Source organism: Nyctibius grandis, chromosome Z (genome assembly GCF_013368605.1).
Source record: "Nyctibius grandis isolate bNycGra1 chromosome Z, bNycGra1.pri, whole genome shotgun sequence".
Classification (NCBI taxonomy): Eukaryota; Metazoa; Chordata; class Aves; order Nyctibiiformes; family Nyctibiidae; genus Nyctibius; species Nyctibius grandis.
Window position 1 is genome coordinate 2,700,482 of NC_090695.1, and position 14,300 is coordinate 2,714,781.

General features: G+C 41.0%; 1 protein-coding gene across 3 annotated transcripts in view; it reads right to left on the reverse strand.

Annotated features, from left to right (window-relative positions):
• Nucleotides 1–2,866: 2,866 nt before the first annotated feature.
• SETBP1 (SET binding protein 1) overlaps nucleotides 2,867–14,300 on the reverse strand; it is a 261,399-nt gene continuing 249,965 nt past the window's right edge. For all 3 annotated transcript variants that reach the window (XM_068422708.1, XM_068422707.1, XM_068422706.1), the window contains 2 exons: nucleotides 9,180–9,347; nucleotides 2,867–3,604 (listed from right to left, as the gene is read on the reverse strand). In XM_068422708.1, coding sequence (XP_068278809.1) covers nucleotides 3,048–3,604; nucleotides 9,180–9,347 — 725 coding nt within the window. In that variant the 3' untranslated portion in view covers nucleotides 2,867–3,047. The remainder of the gene's footprint in view (nucleotides 3,605–9,179; nucleotides 9,348–14,300) is intronic.

Below are 14,300 nucleotides of genomic sequence, written 5' to 3' on the forward strand. Positions count from 1 at the left end.
GCACCAGGCTGTTGTTTGGACAAACAGCAAAGGCTGTACTGCAGCACCATGCTCTACCAGCACCTTCTTGCTGAAAAAAAACAAACCTTGGGAATCTGGATAGACCCCATGCTATGCTGACAGCTTGCAGCTACCAAGTCTTTACCGCTACCCTTAGTTTCTCTAGGGCCAAAAGGACCTCTTAATTTTTTTTCTCGGTGAAGGTTATATGGGGTGGTACCCTCTGAGTGGCTGCTCTCCTTCAGCACTGTGCCTCTAGCAGCATTCTGTATAGTACTTTTTGGAAGGATAAGAGCATTCTTTTCCTGAAGTTTAAAAGCATGGGCATTCAGTGATCTTTCCCTGCGGGGGTTGCATCCTAGTCTATGCAGAAAGGTCCAGCTCAAATCAAGACCTTATCAGCACTTTGTCAGGTCTGACATGTCTTGAAGCCACGACGGGCATTCAGTGACAGAATTTGGTCCTTTCAGACCTTTGCTCCACTCGCTACACATTGAAATGTCCTTCAATGCTAATACAGAGATCACTGAAGATAAAACTAAGGACAAGTTGTTTAGCTTAATTTAAGCATATAGGCTGCCTGCAATACCAAACTTACAGTTTTTATTGCATTTTAAGTGACAATATCCCCTAGTTTCAGGCTCAAAGGAGCGATGGAAAAAAAAAGACTTCTGAATCAACTAAACCTCAGTCCTATGCTTTTTAAGAAAGAAGGGAGGAGCTCGAGAAGGCTTAAGCATTATTTTCTGCAGGCCTACAACTTCAGTCAATAACACTGTGCTAATTCAAGAGAACTGAAAAGCAAAATTGGTTGTAACAGAATGAGCAATGAGCCAGTTTATTTCTAAGCTGCATTAATTGGAAAACAAAAAGCGCAAATGAGTATCACAAATGATGCAAAACAAATTGGAAACAAAATTCTGTGATCCCTCTTACCAGTTTTAAGAAGATAGGATCTCAAGATTTGTTCCAACCTTTAAAAAAAAAAATATCCCCTTTTCCAGCTCCTCAAACCCAATCCAAACCCCAAATGCATTCCGTTTTAATAAGCTAAGGTGCTATCACAGAAGAAAAATCAGTCTTCAAAAATAATGAGCTGTATATTTACAGTGTCCCTGTAACACCATAGTCTTGATATGATTTTTGTAAATAAATAACAGAATAGAAACACAGTATTTTTTTTGTGGGGACTTTTTTTTGTTGGGTTTGTTGTTTTGGTTTTTTTTTAGTGTCATGCTATTTGAAGTTTCCTTGGCAGTAAGCCAGTTCAAAGGTTTCTCAAAAAAAGGAATAGCAGTGGGCTTGTGAACCATTAAATAATTCCAATCCCTGCTTCCTTGCTGGAATTTCCCCTCCCCACTCCCATTTTAATAACCATCTTGCCATGCCAGGTGTTGAGTGAACTGAAGGACTTTAAGAAGAAATGAAATAAATTTGAAAGTACCTATTTCAGATTTCAACAACTGACTTTTTTTTTTTTTTTTTAAAGCATTGTTACTGCAATGGAACAGCTTCATGTTCAGTCTTTGTTTTAGTTAATCATTTTAATTGGGCTGTGGAAATGGAGCTCGGGTATCTTACCCAAGTTAAATCAATGGCTAACGTACAACTTGAATGAGAAATGTACAATTTGAACTGACCATTTAAAGAGACAATTTGTCACACACAGTTTGCATCCATGCAGACTGAGAGCTTTATAATTACATTATGTACAAAAAAAAATGGTTTTAGTTTATTAAGGCAACCACAACTTGGAGAACATGTCCAAAGTGGCATTAATACAATTGCAGTGGTGATACCCTTTGAACATTTTTATTTTTATTTTCAGATAAGAACACTTATTCCTTTTATTTTTTAAGAAATAATTGCCAAGAAAGAACCTATTTTCCATAGGGTTTTGTTCTCTATTTTTTTAAAAACAATCTACTTTATCTATTTTCTTTAAAAGAACATATCAAGGCATTGCTACCCAATGCAAATAATTCGGATCCTGGGTTTCCCATCAATTTCACTGGGAATTGTAGGTGGTAAGAACCAGTAGATTTGGGCCCTGTCTTTTTACTCTATTTTTTCTGTCCTATTTTTATTTCTTTTATCTTTTTTATATTCTTTTTTTTTGGTGATTTTGTCCACTATAACTCTATTCCCCAGAAGTGTCTTGCTGTTCTCTACTCATATGTATTGAGCATCAAAACAACTTGGTTGACTGATGACACCTTTTGCACATGCCATTGAAAATGCCAAGTTGCTTCATAGAATCGTGCTATCGTAACTGAATATCCATGTACACCTTATTTTAAATGCTGTGATATTCTGTCGTTCCTTGGGATAGCACTTGGAATGAGTGTGCGTGAGTGTAAGGCTCTAATTTTCTATTGCCTATATTGCAGCTAGTTGTAACTAGGCAAGTAAATAAGAAAGAAATATATAGTTCTAGCAGGAGTCAGGCATTTTGGGTTATGCTGCCCCAAAGCCTGGTAGGTATATAAAACTGGAAAAAAAATTCAAACAGATAAGAACCAAGATCACAGTTGAGAAAATTACATTTTTTTGTCATGTTTTTTTTTGTTTCTTTTTTTTTTTCTTTTTTTTACAGTGATTTCTACTATGGTATGGTTACTCTTAGTTTCACCCGGCCCGCCAAACAGAATCAGAGTCGAGCATGCAGCCCTAGTGACAACGTTCAGCTCTTTGCGAGGATGACCTCCCGCCTCTGGGTATGGTATGAGAACAGCAATGCTGAGATGCTGACTAGTTTTGGAAACTCTGCAAAGCAGATGCTCTCCCCAACTTTGACACACCCCCCGTACCCTCACCCCCCACCTTTCCCATACCCTTTCCCCCTCTTTCCTGGGGGGCTGCGGCCAAAGTGTTGAAGAGGAAGATGTGAACTCTGGCTGGCACAGCTCTCCGCAACGGGTTCTGGCCACCCAAGGGATGAGTGAGTCTGGTGCTGCTGCAGGGGCGAAGTGGACCGTGTGCCTCTAGTCCCTCAGTCCTGGTGTGCTCTGCTACCAGCACCTGACATCCGACGGGGTGCGCCGGCCTTAGGGAAGGCCTTCGCTTTCGCTCCCTCTGCCTTTCCGGTGCCGCTTCACTTTCACATCCTCCTCTTCCTCCTGCGGGGACTTGCTTTTCCTCTTCCCAATACGGGGTGTCCGGGGTGGAGGGAGAGGGGGTGGAGGCGGGGGAGGAGGGAGAGGAGGTGGCGGAGGTGGTGTCTCTCGAGCCATGTGTATGACAGCCTCGATGGTGGCCATGATTGTATCTTGAGTGGCTGCTTGCTCCAATATCAAAGGGTTGAGTGTCAGTCTCTGACCCCTTTTGCTGGGAAGGTCAACGCATTTTTCCAGAACGGGCATTTGGTCTCTGGAGTCTTCGTCAAAGGAGAGGGGTTGCTTCCGAGGACGCCCCCTCCGCTTCTTGACAAAGTTATTGCCTGTCTTTGATTGTCTCTGCAGCCTCTTGGCTTTCAGGATCTTGTTCACGTGATCCAGGTTCTTCTTTGTGGACAGGATCTTGGTGTAGTTGCACATCTTGCGCACCTCGCACTGGATTGCTTCGATTTCACGGCGCTTGAACCTTTTTTTCAGTGGTGGGCTGGCTGTTGGGAGAAAAGAACAGAAACAGGGGTCAGTCAAACAACAGTGAACAGAAACCCTCCTTGTCTGCTTTCAGTGTCGGGAAGATTAGATGTTTTCAAGCACAGTAGGTTGAAAACGACTACTGAAGAAGCGATGACTGTGAGAAAGGACTCTGCATAGAAAAGCAACTAAAAGTAAGTTAAAAGATTATCTATTACCATCCCAGAAGAATTGCTGTTACCTCCTTTTTTACTGTCCTAGATTAAAACACAACTGTGACTATTAAGCAGTCCTCAGAGATTTCTCTACAGCTCTCCCCTCTTCTAAAGCAACAAAGCTTTTCTACAGCGATGTTTTATTGTGGGTTTGCTTCATTCTCATTTCCAAACATCTAGTGGGAGGGAAGGAAGGGTTGCTTAGTATAGTTGTCATATTGGCCCACCATAACTATTAAACTTTCTGTGCCCTAAACATATACACCTGATGTCCTCACCCTGGTCTTTAATTCTTGGCGTGGATGCCTGTTAGTATGAAAAGTGTTTGTTACTAAAACTAGTTGGCACAGGCAAGCTGTGTGGGTCACTTCACCTGTGGCAAATTCATTACCCCTGCCTGGGTTCCTTTACTATCATCTCCACAGATACTAGCTGAAACTACTCAGTCATATAATTGACTTCAATGGCCCCTGAAGTAAGCTTACTGCTGGTTCAGATAACTTACTTTAGCTCTGAATGAAGTCCAAAGTAGTTAAGTCTCTTGCCAAGGTCACGTTGTGAGTCATTGTCAGAGCTGGAAAGACTACCCACCACGTCTTGGCTCCTGGTCCTTTACTTAGGACACAAGACCTTGCTTGTTTTTCTTAAATTGTCTCGTACTTTACTGAACATGGCATCTGTTCAGAGTTCAGGATTTGCACACGGATTTTAAGTAACTACCCCTTTGTGAGTGAAACAGAACGTATTAATTCTGCTATTGCAACAACTGGTGCTTCCTTTCACTCCTAACATATCCGTTCTCTGCTGCTGGAAAAGAAATGGTGGAGTTCAGAATTTCTTTTCAGTAAAGAATAAAATATCCCACTAAATTAACCTCAGCCCACATCTACTTGCAAACTTAATTTACACCTGATTGCCAAGCAGCCATTTGGGTTTGAAATCCTTGAACTTTCCAGAGCAGCCAAGATTTTGAGGAAGGTTCATTTAGGGGTTATCACTTCCTTCATGGCTAACAGGCTAATCTTCTAGCAGTAGTTTAAATAAACTTGCTGTTGTAGCATTTTCTGTAGATAACCAGGAGCCATCAAGCGGTAGAATCTCCTCTTTTTCACTATGAGCTATGACAGATTCATCATGCAAACCTCACTCACTGTCCTCCCCTCTTGGAGAACAGAAATTATTGGCTACCACCATGTTGCTTGGATTCAGCAAAGAGCTTGCGTAAACAAACCCAAGTTACAATGCAAGAAGTAGGAGTGAGTCATAAACAAAACACAGACATATGCTCTCTTATAAATAAAGACCTGGATGGCCAACTTCCCAAAGTCTGGTTTTCATTAATTACAAAACAAAATACATTTTCCATATGTAACCCACTCCCCACACCAAAAAGAAAAATAAAACCCACTTGCAGTTTGCGATTCACAGAGGACAAAACAAAAGAGGAATGCAGTCATTTTGGTACCAAAGAAAAAGAGAAAGGAAATGAAATATCCAAATTGCTCTGGAGAAGCTAATTAGTTGCATGAAATTCCTCTCAAGTAGGTCACCCCTAAAAAGTGTGGATGCAAGAGCCCTAAGGGCAAGTGGCAGTGAGCTGTTTCTCAGTCATCTGATCAAAAAAAGGTTAGCTCCCTGTCACACAAAATGATTACTCTCATCTGGCCTCACTGGTGATTGACATATATAGTCCCAATATTTCCAGCCCTAAGCATTCGACTCCTTTGAGACCCTACCAGATCCTGAGAGTAGCTTCAGGTCAGAAGATTTAAGAAATTAAACATTATGCACACTCTTTGTATTCGCTGTCCACCTTTTGCCTTTTATTGCTATTGTGAGGGCACATTTTCACGATTTTTATTTCAAATTCCCATATTCAAGACGCAATTTTTTTCCAGAAAGTCAAGATGAAATTTTTCAGTTGATGATGGAAATCTTGAAGATGGGAATTTTAGCAAAAGTACAGGAAAAATGGCAAGGTTTGTGGTGAAAACAGGAGATTTGGCATTGCTCTCAACTTTCATTGGCAAGAAAGTAAGCCAAAGGGCAGGAAATGGAATAGAGTAAAGCATTAGCCGAGTATCTGCATAGATTTTATGCCTTTACTGAGATTTATCTGTAGTTGTTTTTTTTCTTCAGCGTAGTATTGCCACCCCATCACAGTCAAAGGAGATCTGGTCTGCATAGTTGGTAGAGGATGACCTCCTTTTCTAAAATGGGAACTCAATGTAATTTAAGGTCAACATGGACATCCTTCTGACACCCTGATACTGGATAAGGAAAGTGCAGGTCTCCTGTCCATCCTGCCAAATCCAATGAGTGTCTTAGGCACCCAATAGGTCCAGGTCACCCGGGCTGAGTATCCTGAGTGGAGCCTGATGGTGAGCAGACAGTGACTGAGTGGAACAAAGGTAGGCATCTGCTTTCTGCCAAACTGCGTAGTGCTCCAAAATTAACTGATATGCAGACAATTATGGGTAAATATCTACACTTACATGTAAATCTATAGCTGAACACCATTCTCAGTGTCTTCCTTCATGTTGTTTATATATGTTTTTGCCCTCCTAAGACTTTGCAAACTGACAGTCTGTTTCCTTTTGGACCAAAACTCATTTTCTCATTTAGAAAAAAAAACTTCTACTCTGTTCTATGCTGGCTTACTGCATGAATTTTTTTTTTTGTAAATGCTTTGGGGTGTTTATGACTGTCTCAGGAAGCTTGTTAGAAGCTACCAATAATGCTTTTGCTTTTCTTCCTAGCAAGTCTCTGAACTTGAAAGTATTTGAGTTGTGTTACATAGTCTGCCAATAGTCAGAATGCATGTACTAAATAAGTAATGTGCTTTCAAGTCAAGCCTTTTAAAGGAGATATTAGGAAACCCAATATTATTTTGACTATTGAGAGTCAAGGACATCTGATTCTACATTTGGAGTATGGAGACTATGCGGAAAAGAGTCTGATGGGTCTGCAGGGGGAAGATTTGATGAGGTGTGCAGATGACAAAATATCAAGGAGATCTGCCAAAATAAACTACTATTGAAGTGAGAGCCATTAGGTGTTATCAACTCATCTGGAAGCTCTTGGTGAGCAATCTTTGATATAAAATATTCCGCTATATTGCCATTTGATACACTGCTCTGATGAAAACCAAAGCTAAGTACTAATCTTTTCCATTTTATCCAGACAGACCCTGCCCAGCCCTGGACCCAAGTTGGTCTGCATTGTTTTTAGGCTTTGTTGTTCTCTTCCTGCATATACTTTGCTGTTTGCACATGGAAATCTTGCTTTGGGAGGAAGACATTTGTCTTACTCTATTTGGTGGAATTCATCTGAAAGGGGTTGAAGAGGAGGTGGGAAATAGTAACGCTATGTCTGCACGCAGGCATATGAAAAAGGGAGTATGCTCCTATAGAGATGATACAACATGATGGCAACCTCCAGGTGCTAGGGATGTGGGGTTGGGGGGGGCGCTTCGCTGCCTGGGCAGCACAGTTATCTCCCTACAACTCCCTGGGCTGTAGGGCCACACACTGCCTCCGTGAAGACCTAAAGCTATTTGGCACAATCCAGCACAAAGTGAAGAGAAACTAGAAATACTTGACGTAGCACAGGCTTTTGTACTTTTCCTCCACCCTTTAACAACCTTACCTAGCTGCCCCAAACAAGCAAGAACCAGTGTTAACCTTAAAAACCAGTGTTACACATTTAAAATAAGGCACATGGAGGCCTGGTGTTTTTCCTCTCCCCAGGGTATGCAGATGCAGTGAGGCTCCGTCTCACAGACAGAAACAAATTGAAACGGCCACAGACCATGCCAGGAAGTCACAGAGGATTGATATGATGCTGGAAATAGCTTCTGAGGCAAAGAGAGAAATCTCTACCAAAAATATACGTTTCCAAGGGCAGCTTAAAGCAGGCTGTAGGACCCACTCCAGCACAGCGGTGTTGAATGAGGAGATGAGCCCAGGTAGGTCAGACCCCTGGGAAGTTCTCCATCGCTCCTCTAACTTTATTCTCGATGGCCTTGTTATAGCTGCAGCACTAAAGATCCTTCTTAATGTCTGTCATTCTCCATCCCTTCAGAGTTGCTCGAGGCTTCTTGCAAGAATATGGCACAGAGAAGACTGCTCAACAGCTGGGCTCAGTTTGTCAACTTGGTTTGAATGGAGGAATTTTCAAAGAGCTCCCTATTAATTACAGAAAACCCATAGCATTGTCCTGTTTTCCCATTAACACAGTTTCTTTCAGTTTTCACTAAATTATTTCAACATCTGGGCTACAGATAAACCAATAATTTAATTAGACTTCTGAAAATGGAAAGAATGAACTATGCAGTCAAGCATATACTTTCATCTTGAAACTGATCATAAAATATTTGTGTGCTTTCATTCTCTGCTGCATTAAAAAATCTGTCCTTAGTTTATATATAGGAAAGTATTAAAGCCTAAACAGAGAATCCTGATTTTTTTATATAAAAATTTAGGTTTATAGAGGCTACTTTACAGCACAGATCTTTTGTTTTCACTGTTTATTCAGGAAATTAGAGGAAAATCAAAAGGAGTCTACTGAAACAGCACTTTCAATTGCATAGTTAAATATGTAATCATTCCATAACTCAGTGATACAAATACACTTTTTGTGAATGTGGAATCAGAGGTTTGACAAGACTACAAAACTCTTAATGGCTGCATGTAAGTTAATGTCCTGTGGGTTCCCCATTCACTGGAAATTAAGACACAATGCAAGATTAATTCTTTGACCGCGCCCAAGAAAAGGCATGGTGATGCCTGAAAGACTTGGCTCAATTTCTGACTGTATAAAGCTATCACCTTTCAGCTCTGATTCAAAACAGAAGCACAAAATATAAGTTGATTGAAAAACATGTTATTCTGACTTATTTATTCTGATATATTTTAAATCACTGTTCATCGCCCCAGACAATTTCACATTTGCAAGACAGAATATTATGCTAAAATCACTGAAGTATGCAGAAAGAAATCTCAGCTGCTCCTCAGCTATTCACTGTGTATTCAGCATGTTCGTGCTACAAGGACGGGAACATTCAAATAAATGAACAACGGGGCTGAGAAAGGAACCCAAGAGTCTTGCTTCAGAGTCCCCTGCTAGACCATACAGGCTGGTGCTACTTGTGTCCTCATTATTGCACCCGTGGTGGCATGTGAATAAAATAGATTTGATATGCCAAGATATGATCATGATAAGAAAGTGTTAGAAAAATTACAGCCTGATTATCACATTAGATATGCACATTTGCAGCTACTTCTCCAACCAGGAAGAGCAGTACAAGCACATATTGTTCAGTGCAGTGCCAGAAGGAAGAAGATGGGGAAGAAATAGAGGGGATGGAGGGAAACACTACCTGCTTCAGATGTTGTTGATGATGAAGGTAGGAGAGATAATACTGGAGTTGGCATTGCAACACTGTCAACAGCTGCTGGTTTCCTTCTGGTGATCATGTTACAGGCAGAACTTTCAATTTTGCTATGAAGTGAAGTCTGGTCTGCTTTTAAGTGGGGACCTGAAATTCCTGAGGAAGGAAACAAAATTTGCATGAATATTGATAAAGCAACCTCTCTGGAGAACATCTGGAAAAGAGTAGTCAATTGCTGTCCTTGCTGTCCTGACATATTTCCATACTTTCCTGTGTATGTGCTTGTAATATGGTCTTGATACTAGCAAGGAACATGATTGGGATTTTTTTTATAATTTTGGTTCAGCATATACCATCACTATCTCTATAAAAAATGGTAAACCAACATAATAATGCCACATTACTACTTTTATTCTCCAAGCAAAACCACATATACGTATAAAGACATGCTTCATATCTGTATTTAGTGAGATTGTCTATTTGTCATTCTCTAGCTAGGTAGTGTATTCTCCACGCTCACACAATTCTCTTCTATAATGACTTGACTCAGTGGGTGTTTCATCACAGTAAGGAGCAGGCATCAGCAACAGCCTCGTATGTAATTCCCTGTCTAAAGTGTATTTCACTTACACTTATTTTTAGGAACACCCTTCCTAATGAAAATATAGCTTGCAACTCATTAAAGAGGTGGGAGTTTAAAAAAAAAGAGCAATTTGTCATACATTTTTATACCTAGGGATTACTCTGCAGAAGAAATGAGCAGTAGAAATACACCAAAGAGGTCAAATATTCCAGAAAAATAAAACTCATGCACTCAGGGCTGGTGGATTCCTCCTTTAACAATGTTTCTCAAACTCTCTTATGATTTGAACCCATTTTGTTTGCTTGTAAATGTGTCAAATTTAAACTGCTGGGATTTAAATTTTACATATTAGATATCTGCCTAGCACACCTGAATGAGTATCCACCCATTTATATGTAATGTTTCTATGAGTTCATGTGTGAGTATACATATTGCATATACATCTGTAAGTATATGAATTTACCAAACAGAAAGGCAGTTAAAATGCCTCAGTCACTTTTTACAATAAGACTGGGAGGTTTTTTTCCCATTTTAGAAAACTCTTAGCAGTTGCTGCTTTGTAAAAATCCAGTAGCCGCGCTCTCATGAGGTTGGAGCAAAAGTCTGCCAGGGTGAGGACTTTGTGTTGTGTCTTTGCCAACTTATGAAACCTCTCCTGCTCTCTGTGATGTTGGACTTCAACACACCCAGGACCGTCATTCATTTTTCAAAGCTAATCCTTCACAAATTCCTCTCTTTTCAAATCTCAACATGCACATGGGCCTTAGATAAAATGCATGAGATTTTGCCAATTAAATTATATGAAGATTCAAAAATCACAGAGCAGCTGAGACTGGAAGGCTCCTCCTGAGATCATTTAGTCCACCCCCTCTGCTCAAGCAGGGTTGGCTAAAGCAGGTTGCCCTGGACTATGTCTGGTAAGGTTTTGAATATCTCCAAGGAGGGAGACTCCACAGCCTCTCTGGGTGACCTGTTCAAATGCTCAGTCATCCTCACAGCAAAAATGTGTTTTGTGGTGTTCAGACATAATGACCTGTGTTTCATTTTGTGCTCACTGCCTCTTGTCCTGTCACTGGACACAACTGAGAAGAGTCTAGCTCCATCGTCTTTACTCTTCCACATCAGACATTTATACACATGGATAAGATCCCCCTAAACGTTCTCTCCTCCAGGCTGAACAGTCCCAGCTGCCTCAGCCTTTCTTCATAAGAGGGATGCTCCACAGACCCTCAATCATCTTTGTGGCCTTTTGTTGGACTCTCTCCCATATGGCCATATCTCTGAGCCCAAAACTGGACACAGTAGTCCAGGTATGGCCTCACCAGTGATGAATAAATGGCAAAGATCACCTGTGTCAATCTACTGGCAACGCTTCTTCTAATGAAGCCCAGGAAGCTGTTGGCCTTCTTTGCTGCAAAGACACATTGATGGATCATGGTCAACTTGGTGTCCCTCAAGACCTCCAGGGCCTTTTCTGCCAAGCTGCTTTCCACCTGGTCAGCCCTCACCAGGTACTGGTGCATGGGGTTATTCCACCCCAGGTGCAGGACTTTGCACTTCTTGTTGATCTTCATGAGGTTTCTGTCAGCCCTGTCAAGGTCCCTCTGGATGACAGCATAACCCTCTGGCATATCAACCACTCTTCCCAGTTTTGTATCTTCTCCAAATTTGCTGAAGGTGTGCTCTACCCCATCACCCAGGTCATTAATTAGCATGTTAAATAGTTTTGGCCCCAGTACACTTTGGGTGCACCACCAGTGACTGGCCTCTAGCTGGACTTTGTGCCACTGATCACAACCCTTTGAGCCTGGCAGTTTAGCCAGTTTTCAGTCCACCTCAGCATACATTTATCTAGTCTTTATTTCATCAGTTTGTCTATAAAGAGGTTATAGGAGACAATGTTGAAAGTTCTTGCTGAAGTTGAGATAAGCAACATCAGGTTGATCGGGCATAATTTTCCCTTCATAAATTTACGGTGACTACTCCTGATCACCTCCTTGTCCTTCATATGTTCAGAAATGCTTTCCAGGATTATTTGCTCCATCATCTTCCCAGGGATTAAGATGAAGCTGGCCAGCTTATTCCTCTCTGGGTCTTTCTTCTTGACCTTATTGGACAGATATTTGCTCTCTCCTAGTCCTCAGGATCCTCTCCTAATATCACAACCTTTTGAAAATAATCAAGAGTGGCCTCATAATGACATCAGCCAGCTCCCTCAGCACTTTTGGGTGCATCCTGTCAAGACCCATGGATTTATGTATGTTCATTTTGTTTACCCTTTCCATAACCAGATTCTCCTCTACCAAGAGTAAGTTTCCTTTCCTCACCAGTCTCAGGAGCCTGGGATAACTGAGGGCCAGTCTTATCAGTAAAGATCAAGGTAAAGAAGACAATGAGTACCTCGGCCTTTACCAGTCTTTTGTCACCAGGGTCCCTGTTCCATTGAGCACAAGGACCACATTTTCCTTAGGCTTCTTTTTGAAGTCAGGAGTGAGACAGAATTACAGGTCATGGCTTGGTGGAGATATGCAGAGGCGTTTCTGCCTATTAGACCACACATCCTTCCAGAGCCTCAAACCAAGTATTAAGCATCTCAAATTGTATCCATTCAACTTCAGTCTCTCTCTGCTCAGCTTCTCTATTGCAAATGAGAACAATAATACACCCCTCATCTCAAGAGCAGTGCTGCAAATAAAATTATCAACATTAATGAAACATTCATCTATTCATACCAAGTCTTAGAAATGTGGAATAAATGGGACACACTGAACAGCAAGAGGAAAATCCAACTACCAAATAGCTGTTCATTAGATGAGTGATATACATTGAATAGAATAGTGTCACACAGAATAGCTGGGATATTTGACCAGGTAATTCAGCACTATGGAACTGTGAATATCCAAAACTGAGGTTTCACCACTCCATAGTGCTTGAGTTTGAGCCTTAACATTATTTATTCTTGAATGCAGTCTGTGCACAAGAAATATGCATATGTAGGTGTGTGTATCAATACACATATATGCATGCCCACATGGTACATAATAATGCTAACAACCTCATAAATTCAACATCTGGTTCTAATTAAACTGAAGGGCCTATATAAAGAGCCATATGAAAACACGCAGCTGTAACCTGTTGACCTCTATTTATGTAAAAAAAAGTCTCTGTGAAGCTGTGCTTCAACATATCAAGGGACAGTCATTCATTTTTTCAAAGGTAATCCCTCACAAACCACTTATCCTCTCAAATCTCTACCTGCACACAGTGTTTGCATTAGGGACCTTGATTTATGGATTCCCACTCCTTGGATGGAGAGGCCGACTTCCTGTTGCCGTGGTTACTTGGATCTTGGTTCAAGGTTAAACTACTCCCAAATCAAAATCAGTGGCAGGCACAACATCTAACAGCCAGGTTATTGACTACCCTAGGATGCTTAAAGGTCAAAGACCAAAGTGCTGCTTACTGCCTTTGGGGTGAGTCAATATTTTCAATATTTTTATTCTGTTTCTTCTGAAGAAGTAGTTGCTGCTCAATTACCACCTATCTAGGTTTAGCAAGGTCATACAAATCATTGAGGAAAATCCTCCCCCTACAGAAGAGATATAAATGTAATGAATAACTTCAAAGTCTACATGGCCCAACTGCAGCTCATCGCTGGTGAATCATGGGTTCAGCCATCTGTCTTTTGTTTTAGGCACTTGGTTTCTTCAGCCTATATCACTCACTTCACTGAAATTCTCATCTAAATTGAGGAACAGGAGTAATTTATGGATCTGGAGCAGCCAATAAGGAAGAACTATCATGTTTCTCTCACAGATACCAAAATGCAAACAGAGACTCAGAGGCACTGTTGGAAAACCATGGAGGTGCAGCGATTTGCTCACAAGGCTGTGATTCACACTGCAGTAGCAGGAGATCTGTCTGTTGAGTGGATGGACCTGTTATCATCACCTTTCGTTGGCCTTTTTCTTCTCATTTGGAGTGCTCTGTTCAGAAAGTCTTACGTAAGATAACCACCCAGTTCAACCCATCTTTGAATCAAGTGAAAATAAATCCTCTGCAACACCATCTCAGGGGGCTCAGAGTTTAAAATTCATAGACACACATCCATGATTCCAGTGTATTTTATCCTTTGCTGCTGCTCCAGAGATAGAACAAGGCGATGTATACGGGTGGCCTGATTAAGACCTTATTTATCACCTCTCTGTTGATCTTCGTGCATTTCCTCCGAAATAGAGCCCGCTCATCCCATGAAAGACCCATACCTTAACTTTCCTGAGTCCTACTGATAGCACAGACAACACTGTGTGCACTTGCAAGTGAGCAACGGGCAACAAAGCAAGGAAGAAATCAGTCATTATTTGTTTGACGAGAAAGAAAGGGCAAAGAGAAAGGACAGCTTCAAGAGCAAGGGCAGAAATGAAAGAGATTATCAAAAACCTAAACCAACGATGATTATAAATGGTGATTATAAATACATAATCATAATGTTCATAAGTAAAAGGGTGAATCAGGAGAAGCAGTAT